General features: G+C 38.0%; 1 protein-coding gene across 1 annotated transcript; it reads right to left on the reverse strand.

Moving 5' to 3' along the window:
- Positions 1-7,403: 7,403 nt before the first annotated feature.
- Positions 7,404-14,039, reverse strand: LOC311060418 (uncharacterized protein). The gene is made up of 3 exons (XM_084078597.1): positions 13,965-14,039; positions 12,836-12,950; positions 7,404-9,252 (listed from the first exon to the last, which is right to left on the reverse strand). Exons 2-3 carry the CDS (start codon positions 12,894-12,896, stop codon positions 7,832-7,834), a joined length of 1,482 nt encoding a protein of 493 aa, XP_083934723.1. The 5' UTR covers positions 12,897-12,950; positions 13,965-14,039; the 3' UTR covers positions 7,404-7,831.
- Positions 14,040-15,903: the final 1,864 nt, after the last annotated feature.

A 15,903-nucleotide genomic window follows, 5' to 3' on the forward strand; every position in this document is an offset into this window, starting at 1 on the left:
TTTGAGGCACTCCAATTTGTTATACTTTTACTTCTGACTACTTCTCAGAGGCAAATATTGTACTTTCTACTCCACTAGTTAAGTTACAAGTTACTTTGCAGATATAAATAATAATAGTATAAAACATACATTAACCACTTTAGCCCTATTTTATACATAGGCTATTTTCAAATAGCCTATCTACAGCTATTTTCAAACATTTTACTTATGGTACTTTAAGTATATTTTGATGCCAATACTTTTGTACTTTTATTGAAGTAAATTTTGAATTCCGGACTTATACTTGCACCAGAGTATTTCTCCATTGCAGTATTGTATTGATACTTTTACTTTAGCTTTTTTTTTTAAAGTACTTTTTCCACCACGGAGTCTGCTCCATTGCCAATAAAAGTTCAGACAGACTCAGTTGAAATGATTTCCCAAATTCCCAAACATCTCCACTTTGACATCATGTGTAAATCTCACCTGTTCTTCTCCTCTTGCTGACTGAGGACAGCCGCTATAGGACTGCATGCATGATGGGATGGGGCTTCTCCCTTCTCTTCTGTTGTTTCCCCCTTTTGAGGAGAGTTCCCTCTGCATCTTTCTTACCCTGGACATATCAAATGGAATTTAGCGTTTTGCTAGCTATACCTTATTTTTAACTCTATGAGCTATACCCCTTAACAGACGACGTCACACTGATAAGAGTATGCGCGCGCGCCTCACTAGCCAACACACAAGAGGGGGTTGAATGAACTGAAACCATCTGCAATAGGCTCTATGCACAGCAGCCATATTGGGAATGAATTGGGCCCCTTCCTTACTTCCTTCACAGGTGTTACCAATGATACTAATTAAGGCTCTGTTCCATTTAGTGTGACATAATGGTTGTCTTATTTTCAAGGACCCCCATAACTCTGAGAGTTACAAACCCACCATAAAAGGCCAGATGGAGTGTTTATAGTGAGCCAACATGCACAATATCAGCACCCTGACCAGAATGGAACAGAGCCTTCATTAATATCATTGGTAACACCTGTGAAGGAAGTAAGAAGAGGCCCAATTTACTTCCAATATGGCTGCTGTGCATAGAGCCTATGGATTGCATGAAACAATCACCTGCGCGCCCAGTCTCAATGTTGGTAAACAGATAATTGGTCTATTTCAGTGGTTTTCAACCAGTGGTCCAGGGACCGCAGTGGTCCAGTGGACTAATATAGGCTGGGCCTGAGCAGGAGCGGGTGGGCACGCGCGCGCGAAAATTTGCGGTTATTGCGGGCGTTTTGGGCGTTTTTTTGTTACTTTATTTCGGTTTTAGGGTTAGGGTTAGGGTTGGGTTAGGGTTGGGTTATTTAATTCTTATTTTTGCCTGATTTTACAGATTTCTTTTATCCAAAAATGAATTATAAAAAAATAAAAAATATCATTATTATTATTATTTTGCAAAATCGATTGGGTGGGCCAGCTCTCTATGTGGGTGGGCCACGTACGGCCCACCCAGGCCCACCCATGGCTGCGCCCCTGTAGGAGAGTCTCGTCTCCTACCGGAGAGACCGCCCGTCATCTAATTATTGGCACAGGAATGCGACAAAAACTAAAACATTCGAGGGTGTGTAATTGATAGAAAATAAGTCATTATTTGGGTGAACTACTCCTTCAAGATTCACATTTCACAACGTCATGCCTCTCTCTCTTACCAACAGGTTTAGGATGCTATGCTATCAGTGACGCAGTGAGTTATCACAACAACAACAAGACGTCTGTCGAGCAAGAGGACTAAACATTGGGTCAGTGGTGGAAAAAACTACTCAGATCTTGTAATTAACAAATTAAGTACTGTAAAAGTAGCAATACTGCGATGTAGAAATACTCTACGTAAGTAAAAGTCCGGTAAATTTGTGTAAAAGTATGAAAGTAGGCATCAAGATATACTTAAAGTACCTAAAGTAAAAGTACTCATTATGCAGAAAGTCACATGTCACAAGTTATCATGTATAAAATGTTTAAAAAATATATTTTTTTAAAATAGCAGATCTACAAACTCACAACATTGTGAGATTGTAAAGTTTTGTAATAATAATCTAAATATACAAAGTATTCTAAGTTTTCAAATAATTGTAGTTATAGGGGAGTTGTAGTGGTCTTTTACAGGGGCCAGTTTCGAATTGCAGCCAACTGCTAAGTAAGTGCTCTTTTAGAGCGGTTTTGAATGAGAGTAGGGATTTACACTTTTTTTTTTTTTTTTTTACGACTGTTGGTAGGTAATCTCTAGGCCTATATTTATTTACTTATAGATTGTCATGTCAATTATTTGTACTGTTATGGTTATTGAAAATTATTATTCACTCACTTCCACACAGCAGACACTCTTTTTGTGTTGTTGTTGAGCAAAATCATGTCTGCTGCAACCAAAAATGTAATTCACAAAATTCACATATAACGTTACTGTAATCCTTAAATCTGTTCTCTTTCAAATTACGGCCGGCTACACAACTGTAAACAATGATATTATTGGAATCTTAAAACATATACCTTACTGTACTGCTAGAAAATCCCTGTAAAATATTTCTCACCACAGGACTTGACAGTAAAATGCAATTTATTTTTGAGGAAAGCAAACCCTGTTAAGCAATAGCCAAAATAGAACATGTGACTTTTAATGCGCAGACTTTCACATTGTGAGCTTGTAGATCGGCTATTTTCAAATGGACGAAATGTATACAGGGCAGAATTGGTTGATGTATGTTTTGTAGTAATAATCAAAATCTACAAAGTAACTAAGTTTTCAAATAATTGCAGTGGAGTAAATTACCTCTGATAGTAGGGGGTGCTAACCACGAAAAATGGCCAAATCGTTACGCGGCGGATAAAAGCATGAAATTTGATACAGATGTCCCTTGGGTCATCCTAGAACATCCTAGAAGGGGTGCCCAAAAAAATCTTAAACAGGAAGTGAGTTATGGACAAAATTCAAAATGGCCACCTAAACTGTTGACCGTTGACTCAAAAGACACCAAAAGAATCTCCAAAAAGCATAACATTTGGCACATATGTCCCTTGGGTCATCCTAAGACATCCTAGAAGGAGTGCCCAAAGGAATCTGAAACAGGAAGTGAGTTATTGACCAAATTGAAAATGGCCGCCTAGTGTTGTCGATTGACTCAAAAGACAACTAAAGAATCTCATAAAAGCATACAATTTGGCACACATGTCCCTTTGGTCATCCTAAGACATCCTAGAAGGGGTGCCCAAAAAAATCTTAAACAGGAAGTCTGTTATTGACAAATTTTAAAATGACCGCCTACAGTGTTATCGATTGACTCAAAAGACAACTAAAGAATCTCATAAAAGCATACAATTTGGCATACATGTCCCTTGGGTCATCCTAAGACATCCTAGAAGGGGTGCCTGAAATGATCTGAAACAGGAAGTGAGTTATTGACTAAATTGAAAATGGCCGTGTACAGTGTTGACAGATGAAAAATAAAAAATATCTCATAAAAGCATGACTTTTGGTACAAATGTCCCTTTGGGTGATCTGAATGCATCTTAAGGGGTGCCAAAAAAAAGTTTTAATAGTATCTCAATGGAAAACACTCCTCCCCTACGGGCTGCACTGCTACAACATTCAAATCGAGCAGTTTGCCAATCTGGCATTTGGTCCAGAAGCCTGAAAGCGATGCAATCTCTACCATCTCCTGACAAATATGGATGGATTAAAGTCGCAGATTCGTGGACACCTTTATGGACACTCTTGCCAGAGGCCTCACAAGTTTGTAGAGAACTCAAGTGTGGCTGCAAAGCTGAGCCCTTCTGTTCGAGAAAGTGTAGATGCTGGGTTACCTTGCAGAGCATTATGCCAAGTGCTGGTAATTGCGAAATGGCACACATGAATACATGTAGTTACTAAACACTAATCACAAAAAACAGCAATGATCAAGAAGAAAATACATGAGAAGATAGTGTAAAACCAGCAAGAAGATGTAGAGTTCAAAATAAATAAGATGCAGAGAGTAAAATAAGAATATGCAGATTGCAGAGTAAGATAAGATGCAGAGTAAAATAAATAAGAATATGCAGAGAGTTAGATAAATAAAGAAGATTCAAAGAGTAAAATACAAAAAATAATGCAGAAAGTAAAATAAATAAGATGATGTAGAAATGAAAACAGAAGGCAGGTTATGCACTGCATAACCTGTCGTATTGAGTCTGCATAATATGCAGACTGCCGTGGTCAACTGTTTAAACAGCCATTTAGAATTTCTTCAACATGGTCCCTTCCTAAAAAGTTTAATAAACAAGCAAACAAACAAATAAATAACCCCTTCTAAGATATATTAAGAAGCACTCAATGTATGTACCAAATGGTACACTTTTATGACGTCCCTTTATGTTTTCTTTTGTGTCAACTGCTTTAGGCGGTCACTTCCTCTTTAAAACCTCTTTGGGCACCCCTTGTAGGATGCGTTCAGATCACCCAAGGGACATTTGTACCACATTTCATGCTTTTATGAGATTCTTTAGGTATCTTGCATTATCTTTCACACTGTAGGCGGCCATTTTCAATTTAGTCAATAACTCACTTCCTGTTTCAGATTATTTTGAGCACCCCTTCTAGGATGTGTTAGGATGACCCAACGGACATATGTGCCAAATTGTATGCTTTTTGGAGATTCTATAAGCTTTTTGAGCCAATCGCCAACACTTGTAGGCGGCCATTTTTAATTTTGTCAATAACTCACTTCCTGTTGAAGACTTTTTTGGGCACCCCTTCTAGGATGTCTTAGGATGACCCAAGGGACATGTGTGCCAAATGTTATGCTTTTTGGAGATTCTTTAGTTGTCTTTTGAGTCAATCGACAACACTAGGCGGCCATTTTCAATTTGGTCAATAACTCACTTCCTGTTTCAGATTTTTTTGGGCACCCCTTCTAGGATGTCTTAGGATGACCCAAGGGACATGTGTGCCAAATTTTATGCTTTTTGGAGATTTTTTTGGTGTCTTTTGAGTCAACGGTCAACAGTTTAGGTGGCCATTTTGGATTTTGTCCATAACTCACTTCCTGTTTAAGATTTTTTTGGGCACCCCTTCTGGGATGTTTTAGGATGACCCAAGGGACATCTGTATAAAATGTAATGCTTTTATCCGCTGCGTAACGATTTTTCACTTAGCACCCCCTACTATGAGGTGTAGTGGAGTAGAAGTAAAAGCACTGAAAGTAAAAAAACTCAAATTTGTACTTAAGGACAACTTTGGTTTTTTTACAACCAATGTTTGTTTTAGATTGTAATTAAAGTAAATAAAAGATGAGTGTTACATTTTTTTTTTACTGCTTTCTATAGTTTTAGCAATTTTCGTGATCTTTTTTACAGTGGGCGGGGGCATTCTGTCCGGTGGCTAAATATGTCTTTTTTTACACAATAACCCGGCGTTTTCTTTATTATTATTTACAGTAGCTCTTCTAGCCCCCAATAACTCACATCTGGCCATCTAAGACCACAGGACCTTTTTTATTGTGTAAAAAAAGGCATATTTAGCCACCGGACAGAATGCCCCCACCCACTGTAAAAAATATCGCAAAAAATGCTAAAACCATAGAAAGCAGTGAATGAAAAATTACACTCATCATTTATTTACTTTAATTACAAGCTAAAATATAAACCTTGGTTGTAAAAAAAACAAAGTTGTCCTTTAAGTACAGCACTTGAGTATATGTACTTACTTTATACCACTGTATACAAATGCATCCCGGGTGTCTATGGGCCAGTTCACCAGTTGCATTGTGGGTGATCACTCACAAGTGGACATCTCTTAATACAGATGTAAATGCTCTCAAAGAGGACAACTATCACCTCTTTGTTTGAACTGATCAAAGCTATCATGATGAGTCAGGATATAAACATGACATTACAGTCATTTAGCAGTTAAACATACAGCAAAGAGAAGATGTCACTGTATGTCTCACTTAACCACTTTGGTGGTTAGTACGTGTTAAAGAGATTTTCTATCAATTATATTGTTGTTCTGAGGGAATTTGGAGCGATCATGTGTAAAAGTTTCTATAGAGAACCCATTAAGACCTGGATCTGTGTCATTTTTAGATTTGAGCTAAAAAGCATTATTTTACACTTATGCTATTCAAAAATAGCAGATATACAAGCTCATAGCACGGAACCGAGTGCCGCGCTACGAGCTTGTAGATCGGCTATTTTTGAAAAATCGTGAAAATGTGTGCAAATCTTTGAATATATATTATTTTAAAGTGAACATTTGTAACTCAAATCTTTGCTTCTGGGGGTCCCTGGAACAAAATATTTTGATGGGGGTCTGCGGCCAAATACATATAATTGTGGGGGTCCTTGACGTGAAAAAGATTGAGCACCACTGATATACGTTTTTCAGAAAACTGTTGGGATTTAGGAGACATGTAGAATCGGCTTCAGGTCTCAATGGGTTAATTGTACATGTAAATGGCAGCAGGACATGTAGAATGGATAGCAGTGTCCTTTACAGAAACATAAATGTGTAGTTTGGGGTTGTGTTCATAGTAACTACAGTCATCATATTGCACACACACACCACCCAATGACTTTGAATGGTCATTATAACAAGATAAAGATAATACATGTTTGAAAACGAAATGATTAAATAGTATAATGTTTGGTGCACTAACTGCTGGCACCGCCAGTTACCAACTTTCTGTGATTTTATCATTATTACCTTGAAAAGTCTTCATACAAGTAAAAAAGGAGGGGGAGGGAAATCAAGAAGGCTTTATGTGTCACGCATTTAGTACAATACGTGAAATATTGATGGGACATGTTTAGCAAAGACAGTGATAACACAACGTAAGTTAAACTAATACTATTATATATAAGGAAACAATAGCCAATAAGTAAAGTTACAAAAGCAGGTATGCTAAACCTATTTAAGAAAGGTATGGTATCTATAGCAGCAATCAGGAATATACAATAAATCAGAAGTCATACATAAATAAAGCAATTTGTACTAACTGGCTTCAACACCTTACCTGTGCTTTTCTTATCATTACATTGAAAACTACATGCACTACAATGTGTGTTAACACATGATTAAATAGTGGTCTTCAAGAGACAGAGTAGAGAAACCTTATTTTTTTTGCGTCCTACAACACCATATTGGCACTTTGTCTACCACTGTGTGCGGCCACCGTCTCGTCTCTCGAAGACCACTATTTAGTTTATTCTGCCGTGGGCCACCCCAACAAGGACTTTGGTGTGAGTAGCATTCTCGTGCATTAACACACTAGTGTCCATAGCTCCAATCGGAACCTCTCCCTCCGCTGTATATCCAACGAGTTGAAAAAAGCGTTTAAATAGCTCTCCTACCGGCTGAGGAGAGAAGCTATTTAAACGCTTTTTTCAACTCGTTGGATATATTTTATTGCACACTAGAAGTTAAAACATCTGAGAGCATTTCAGAAAACCTTTACTTTTTGGATACGATGTGCAGAAAAGGGGTAAGAAACATGTAAAGTGGAAAATATTCGATAATGTCCTGCTCAAACGGCACCGGGCCACGTAGGACCTCATCTTGGAGCTACATAGCGGAGGGAGAGGTTCTAAATAGGGCTGTAGTGTCCAAACATCTATAACGGCAATGCTATTATACATGTAATAGGTTCATAACAGCTCAGCACACTTGATAAACAACTGCTTAAAAGAACAACACTGGGTCATCATGTTGCATGTTTCTGATCCTTTCTAATGAAGAGCTTGTCACACTGTACACAATATTTTTTCATTGATGTGTGCGTGCATGACATTTTAGACTGCTTAACTGAGTAAAATGAATTCCACATTGACCAAATTAGGATTTCTCTCCAGTGTGAATTCTCTGGTGTGTTTTAAGGCTGGACATCACAGAGAAACGTTGTCCACACTGATCACATCCATAAGGTTTCTCTCCAGTGTGAATTCTCTGATGTATTTTAAGTTTGGACATTTCAGAGAAGTGTCGTCCACACTGATCACATCCATAAGGTTTCTCTCCAGTGTGAATTCTCTGATGTATTTTAAGTTTGGACATTTCAGAGAAGTCTCGTCCACACTGATCACATCCATAGGGTTTCTCTCCAGTGTGAATTCTCTGGTGTTTTTTAAGGTTGGACATCGCAGAGAAACGTTGTCCACACTGATCACATCCATAAGGTTTCTCTCCAGTGTGAATTCTCTTGTGCATTTTAAGGGTGGGCATTTGAGAGAAGTGTTGTCCACACTGGTTACACCCATAGGGTTTCTCTCCAGTGTGAATTCTCTGATGTCTTTTAAGGTGGGGCATTTGAGAGAAGTGTTGTCCACACTGGTTACACCCATAGGGTTTCTCTCCAGTGTGAATTCTCTGGTGTGTTTTAAGGGTGGACATCTCAGAGAAATGTCGTCCACACTGATCACATCCATAGGATTTCTCTCCAGTGTGAATTTTCTGGTGTGTTTTAAGGTTGGCCATTTGAGAGAAGTGCCGTCCACACTGATCACATCCATAGGGTTTCTCTCCTGTGTGAATTCTCTGGTGTGTTTTAAGGCTGGATAACACAGAGAAGTGTTGTCCACACTGATCACATCCATAGGGTTTCTCTCCAGTGTGAATTCTCTGATGTTTTTTAAGGCTGGATATCACAGAGAAGTGACGTCCACACTGGTCACATCCATAGGGTTTCTCTCCAGTGTGAATTCTCTTGTGTCCTTTAAGGTGGGACATTCGAGAGAATTGTTTTACACACTGATCACATCCATAGGGTTTCTCTCCAGTATGAATTCTCTTGTGTCTTTTAAGGTCGGTCAATTGAGAGAAGTGTCGTCCACACTGATCACACCCATAGGGTTTCTCTCCAGTATGAATTCTCTGGTGTGTTGTAAGGTCGGTCATTGAAGAGAAGTGTTGTCCACACTGATCACACCCATAGGGTTTCTCTCCAGTATGAATTCTCTGGTGTGTTGTAAGGCTGGACATTTTAGAGAAGTGTCGTCCACACTGATCACATCCATAAGGTTTCTCTCCAGTGTGAATTCTCTGGTGTCTTTTAAGGTCGGTCGTTTGAGAGAAGTGTTGTCCACACTGATCACATCCATAAGGTTTCTCTCCAGTGTGAATTCTCTGGTGTCTTTTAAGATTGGATATGCAACTGAAGTGTTGTCCACACTGATCACAGCCGTGTCGTTTTGGTTTAGCCAAGCTTCTTTGTTCATTCACTGCCGGTAGCACAGGGAAGCCAGACTGATTATTCAACACTGGATTGCAGAAAGACAAAGGAAATATGGTTGAGAGGTGGGAATAGAGTACAAATATACAACTTAAATACATTAAGCAGTTCCCTAGAAAATAGGAAGTTAACCATCAGCCAACCATGGTGATATACACACACACACACACACACACACACACACACACACACACACACACACACACACACACACACACACACACACACACACACACACACACACACACACACACGTCTCGTCTCAGAGGCACTTGCCCGTCGGGCAAGTACAGGTCATTTTCTACTTGCCCACAGGTCTTGCCTACTTGCCCGAAAAGTAAATCGTCCTTTATAAAATGATAGGTAAAATTTGAATTACCGTTCAATTAAACACATTTTTTACTTTCTAATTTCGAATTATGGGGCTGTCCGATAAAAAACGTCATACCTCAATATTTATGCCAAATATCTAAATAGCTATGAATATGACTATGAGTTAACACTTGTTATTTTATATTTTTAAGTGTAGCAACAGTGAAAATGACACATTATAGGCCAACAGTGCTCTTATTTTACATAACACAGACCATTTTGAAGTCCATACAAATAAACATGAATAATGTTTTGATGGATAAATGCAAATTATTAAGTCATATATTGTCGCTGTCGGGCAGAAACCTTGTATTGCCATATTTCAACTTTTTATGTTTTTTTCATAAATGCCCTACTTCATCATTCAAGAGTGTCGCACTATAAGAGTAAAAATAGCAGATCTACAAGCTCCCAACGTGTTGAGATACAATGCATTGTGAGCTTGTAGATCGGCTATTTTCACTATTTTAATTCTTGTTATTTTTTTTTAAGGATATACAAGGTTTCCACCTGACAGCGACGTTATATAGCCTATATATGGTTCTGTATCAGTATATCAGTCAGTTTGAGCAGATTTCATTCCAATTGGCTGCCTATGAATTTTACAGGCCTGGGTAGACAACCTGGCCTGGCGGGGATCTGCGCAGCATAGCAGGTGCACACAATTAACTTAACGAGGGAGCTTGCGACTAGTTTTGCGCACCAAAAACTGCTCAAACAATGTCAAACTGTCATGATTCTAGCTGCTGAAAAATTACCATTTGGATCATTGTTTAAAAAAGGAATGGAACATGGATGTTTTTTGCAAAAGGATTATATTTATTTCTTGTCCGTCAGAGCGTGAGGTCACAGCTTCTCTATTTGAATGATAGCAGAAACTTCTATTGCTGGCTGGATCTCTCATAAGTTTGGGATTTTACTGTATTTCGTCACATTTATTAATCTATACGAGTCATTCCACGAATTCGGTGCACTTTGCACTTTTTTTTTGTTGAAAAATCGATGGAAACGAATTACTTTTTTGAATAGCCCACACCATTAAGGACATATTTAACATGCAGAAAAACATATTTTCCCATCTCAGGCATTAAATTAATATTTTTATATGGAATAATATATGTAACAGGGTTGAAATTCATAACGGGGTTGAGTGGAACAGGGTTGAGATTTTTTACTGAAGATGGCCATAATTCTACCTGTGATGATTAAGAGGAGACCACATGGCATGCATGACATTAGTCAATCACATATATTGCTGAAATGACAGACAATTTAAAATAATAATAGTTTACTATCTTTATTTCATGTAACAGGGTTGAGTTTTTATGCTTTACGACCACGCTTTGAAAGTATAAATGACCCTAAATAGCTGTATAAGAAGTTCGAAATGTTCCTCTTTCTGCAGCATCTTGCTCAGAAGACTTGTAGAATGCCATCACATGTTGTTGATGCCACTAAAGGGTCAGTTTATACTTTTTACAGAGAGGAGAATGACTTGTGTAACGGGGTTGAGTGTGACTGTGGGACAGAGCTATATAACGTGATTTTAATGATAAATCAACTATTTATTAAAAAACGAAACATGACTAGCAATAGAGTACATTGCTGGTTTTATGTGAATAATATAAGTTATGGATTATTCTACACTTTTAGTAGTCATATCTGAAGGCCAATCTCTCTATCGGACATTGGGGACATGAAAAATGGGCAAATTTAGGCGGTGTCTACTGTAGAAAAGGCAGATAATTTCAGATATAAAGACAAAATATATAATATTTTTACACAATAGTAAAGGGAACATGTCAATTGATTCTAAAAAGCTTTTAAAATTAGATTTTGGTGACCCGATGGATACAATACACTTAAAAAGGTCAGAGGGGACTGCAAAGTGCACCGAATTCGTGGAATGACTCACATGCGGCTGTTGATAAAACGTCGGGTTGTTTAGCCTACGGTTTGATCTGCACAGAATACAGATGCACTGCCGCACTGCCATTGACAATGAATGTGACAGCTGCTAAGCAGTTCACTTCTTGTGTTATACCTCTACTGGTTAGTTCTAGTAAAATGGCAGTGCCAACGTTCTAAAAGACAAGTGTAGGGGAAATTAATGATGATAAAAAAAACATCGGGCCACAATTCCACATCGGTGAAATAATGACCGATGTATCAGTTGGGCTCTACTCATAAGAACCATTGCACGAGTGTGTGTGTTACATACAGTGTGTGTGCGTGGGAGGGAAGGAGAGAGAGAGAAGGGGGGGGGGGGGGGCAGAGTGCTCTGGCCACGTTCATGTGTTTAGACAGATATCTCGTGTTGTGTTTATAGCAAACTAAAGATGGTTGCGTCCCCACTGCCACTCAAATGCGCACCTTCCCGGTAGAGCAGGCTGAAAGCAAACTCCACCTGCCCGCAAGTTTTATTTACCTGCCCCGGGCAGGCGTTAGTGTCAACCCCTGTATATATATATATATATATATATATATATATATATATATATATATATATATATATATAGCTGGAACAATAAAGGAGACAAAGCAGCAATAAAGAATAAGAAGCAAAGCTACTGTTCAAATTAAAATGAAACACAAAGTAGATTGAGAAATGTAGTGAGACTGCTTAACCCTTTAAGACGCATCCATGTCATTTTAATATTTCTTTGGCTATATAAAAATAGCAGATCTACAAGCTCATAGCGCGGCTCCGAGCTTGTAAGCTCCGAGCTTGTAGATCTGCTATTTATTTATTTTTAATCGTGAAAATGTGTGCAAATCTTCAGTTTGAATAAATATATATACTTTTTTAAATCGAAAGTTTTTAACTCAAATCTTTGCTTCTGGGGATTTTACAAATGTCTTCTTTTTTTTTTTTTTTTTTTTTTAACTTATGTTGCTATATTATGAATAGTTTTCAAACTTTTTTCATGTCAAGGACCCCCCAATATAATATGTATTTGACCACGGACTCCCTCCCATCTAAAAATATTTTGTTCCAAGGACCCCCAGAAGCAAAGATTTTAGTTAAAAATGTATATAAAAGATTTACACAAATTTTCAGGATTTTTCTATCCAAAAATAGCAGATCTACAAGCTCATAGCGTGGCACTCGGTGCCACGCTATGAGCTTGTATATAGCCTAAAGAAATCTTAAAATGACACACATGCGTTCCCTTCCCGGCCTTAAAGGGTTAATAGTAAATAACAAAAGTAGAAAGGAGGTAGAGAAAGTAACATACCATTTGCTTTGGGTCCCTCCTGTTCAGCAGAACTGTCCCTGGTTGGCTTGAGAGAGTTCATCTTCCACTGAGTTCTGGAGTCCACAGTCAGATCTGATCAGAAATTATTGATATCCTGGAATCAGATTAAGTACATTAGAATTTCACAAAGCTGTGCAATGTCTTAGCATTTATTGTAACCTTAGCTATCATTTTTTTTGGCATTCTCATATGTTAAAGCTGCAATGCATATCTTGTTTTAATGAATAAAATGTCATTTTAACCAGGCTGTATAGTAGCTGCTAGGGCTGTCACGGTTATGCATTTCTGAATTAATTGTCATACAAATAATTGCGTTTTTTTCTGTCTTCGTGCCACTATCATAGTATAAACTTTAATAATACACAACATTTCATCCTCCATGATGACACAAACTAGTTATCCTTGGCTAGCACATCCGAACAAGACGAGGTTAAGAAAGCAACACTCATGCTGCTGGCAATGTTGCCAAATCTGTTTTATTATAAGCAACTTTGGGCTTGTTTTACTGTAAAGTAGGCAACCTGTAAATATTGGGGGTCCTTTGCATGAACATCTTATAGAATCACTGCTCTAAAAACAGCATTAGACAATAAGTTTGACTGAGCTGTCCTAGTTTCTTATTTTGGGCTTCTTTTTATAGACCTGGTTGCTTGTTTTCGCAATATCTGGCAACACTGGCTGCTGGTTCAGAGCGTTGTTTTCTACTTTAGGCGCGCACTGCCCAATATAAAGCAGACCAGTGATATATAGCTCACTCTCACGAAAGAACAATCTCTCCATGAAGACATTTTAATCATTCACGATTTATTATTACTGTTGCCCCCCTCGATCCTCACCATGACCTGGTGTTGTTGTACTAGCATGCTAAGCTAAGCTATAAGCTGTGGTAACACTTTGTGACGGAAAACCTAACTTTGCACTACACCGAAATGAAAAGTAACATAGTAACTTGCCGGGCGGGTGTTACATCGAAATTGGTTCCCCGTCAGTCTTTTCGGTTGCATATAAAACAAAGCCATTAAAGTAGTTTAACTCCCGATACAAGTCGTCCCCCTTCTGATCCGACAACTTTAATGATTAATGTAATGAATAAGTAACCTAAACTTACCTAAAACAATGAACTTCTTTCTGCTTCAGTGCAACTTCTCCGTCTCTTTGTGTGTGTGTGTGTGTGTGTGAGCGCGCGCGTCCGCGCGAGCTGCATGCTGGGAAGTCAGATCTGTATTACCTCCCAAGTCAAAAGCTACACTGAAGTGGAGCTTGCACATCTAATAATACTGTTTGTAAAATAATGATTAATCGCATCACAGCCTAAATTCAAGGCTCTTTCACTTAATGATTTAGCATTGACAGAAATGTAAAACATTTGTAGCCAACGTATACTTTGCACAGTATTGCACCATATTACAATTAATACAGATAATGTTATCACAACTCATTAAAAACATAGGTTACAGAATGTATAAATGTAATTATATGAATATAGGCAAAATATAGTGATAAAATATAGGTAACATACCTTGTGTTTTGATGTGAGAAGTGACAAAAAGATGGTTCCATCCAGAATGATTCAGAAGTGGGAAAATGAAAGGAACCTCTGGGATAAAAAATAACCCAGGCAGGTGTTCAACTGCAATTGAAGCCCTAATAAGTAATAACCCCTTTGACCCACCAGTGTGTTTACAGTACCCAAATAACCCATAATAATGACCCAGCCAAACCAACCCAGCAATGTGTTTATAGAAATAACCCAGCATTTTAAAGCGTGTATAGGCCAAAAGATTATCCACGATGCAAATTAATTTAGAGAACATTAAACCTGATGAAAGAAGCCTGCCAACATGATGGTAGGCTGTATTTTCAATGAAGCTGCATGATTTGGCCTACTACAGATGAGACGTGCTGACGTCACAACAGTGCCTGCAGTGGTGGAAAGTAATTAAGTACATTTACTCAAGTACTGTATTTAAGTACAATTTTGAGGCACTCCAATTTGTTATACTTTTACTTCTGACTACTTCTCAGAGGCAAATATTGTACTTTCTACTCCACTAGTTAAGTTACAAGTTACTTTGCAGATATAAATTATAATAGTATAAAACATACATTAACCACTTTAGCCCTATTTTATACATAGGCTATTTTCAAATAGCCTATCTACAGCTATTTTCAAACATTTTACTTATGGTACTTTAAGTATATTTTGATGCCAATACTTTTGTACTTTTACTGAAGTAAATTTTGAATTCCGGACTTATACTTGCACCAGAGTATTTCTCCATTGCAGTATTGTATTGATACTTTTACTTTAGTTTGTTTTTTATAAGTACTTTTTCCACCACGGAGTCTGCTCCATTGCCAATAAAAGTTCAGACAGACTCAGTTGAAATGATTTCCCAAACATCTCCACTTTGACATCATGTGTAAATCTCACCTGTTCTTCTCCTCTTGCTGACTGAGGACAGCCGCTAGGACTGCATGCATGATGGGGCTTCTCCCTTCTCTTCTGTTTTTCCCCCCTTTTGAGGAGAGTTCCCTCTGCATCTTTCTTACCCTGGACATATCAAATGGAATTTAGCGTTTTGCTAGCTATACCTTATTTTTAACTCTATGAGCTATACCCCTTAACAGACGACGTCACACTGATAAGAGTATGCGCGCGCGCCTCACTAGCCAACACACAAGAGGGGGTTGAATGAACTGAAACCATCTGCAATTGATTGCACGAAACAATCACCTGCGCGCCCAGAGCTCCGTTCCGTCAGCAACGATAGGACATCCGGTTTTTGAGCTAGCAACAATAAGGTTTCCGGTTGCCTTCAAAATAAGATCACGGATTTGTAATGTTTTTTAAAAGACACAAATCTATTTTAAAAGTACATTTTACATGTATGTCTTTTAAATGGCGCATACTAGAACACTTCTAATTGCCAGTATTTTTTTTAAAGACACACATTTATTGAAAAAATACATTTATGATGTATGTCTTTTAAATGGCTTACACTAGAGCAGTGGTTCTCAAACCTTTTCATGTCAAGGACCCCAAA

Source organism: Gymnoscopelus microlampas (genome assembly GCF_963454915.1).
Source record: "Gymnoscopelus microlampas genome assembly, chromosome: 14".
Lineage (NCBI taxonomy): Eukaryota > Metazoa > Chordata > Actinopteri > Myctophiformes > Myctophidae > Gymnoscopelus > Gymnoscopelus microlampas.

Excerpts from the sequence above, each read along its gene's own strand:
- LOC311060418 (XM_084078597.1), bottom strand. The coding sequence starts at position 12,896 with ATGAACTCTCTCAAGCCAACCAGGGACAGTTCTGCTGAACAGGAGGGA. Across the intron at positions 9,253-12,835 it reads GGAGGGACCCAAAGCAAATG|TGTTGAATAATCAGTCTGGC; the intron begins GTATGTTACTTT and ends TCTGCAATCCAG.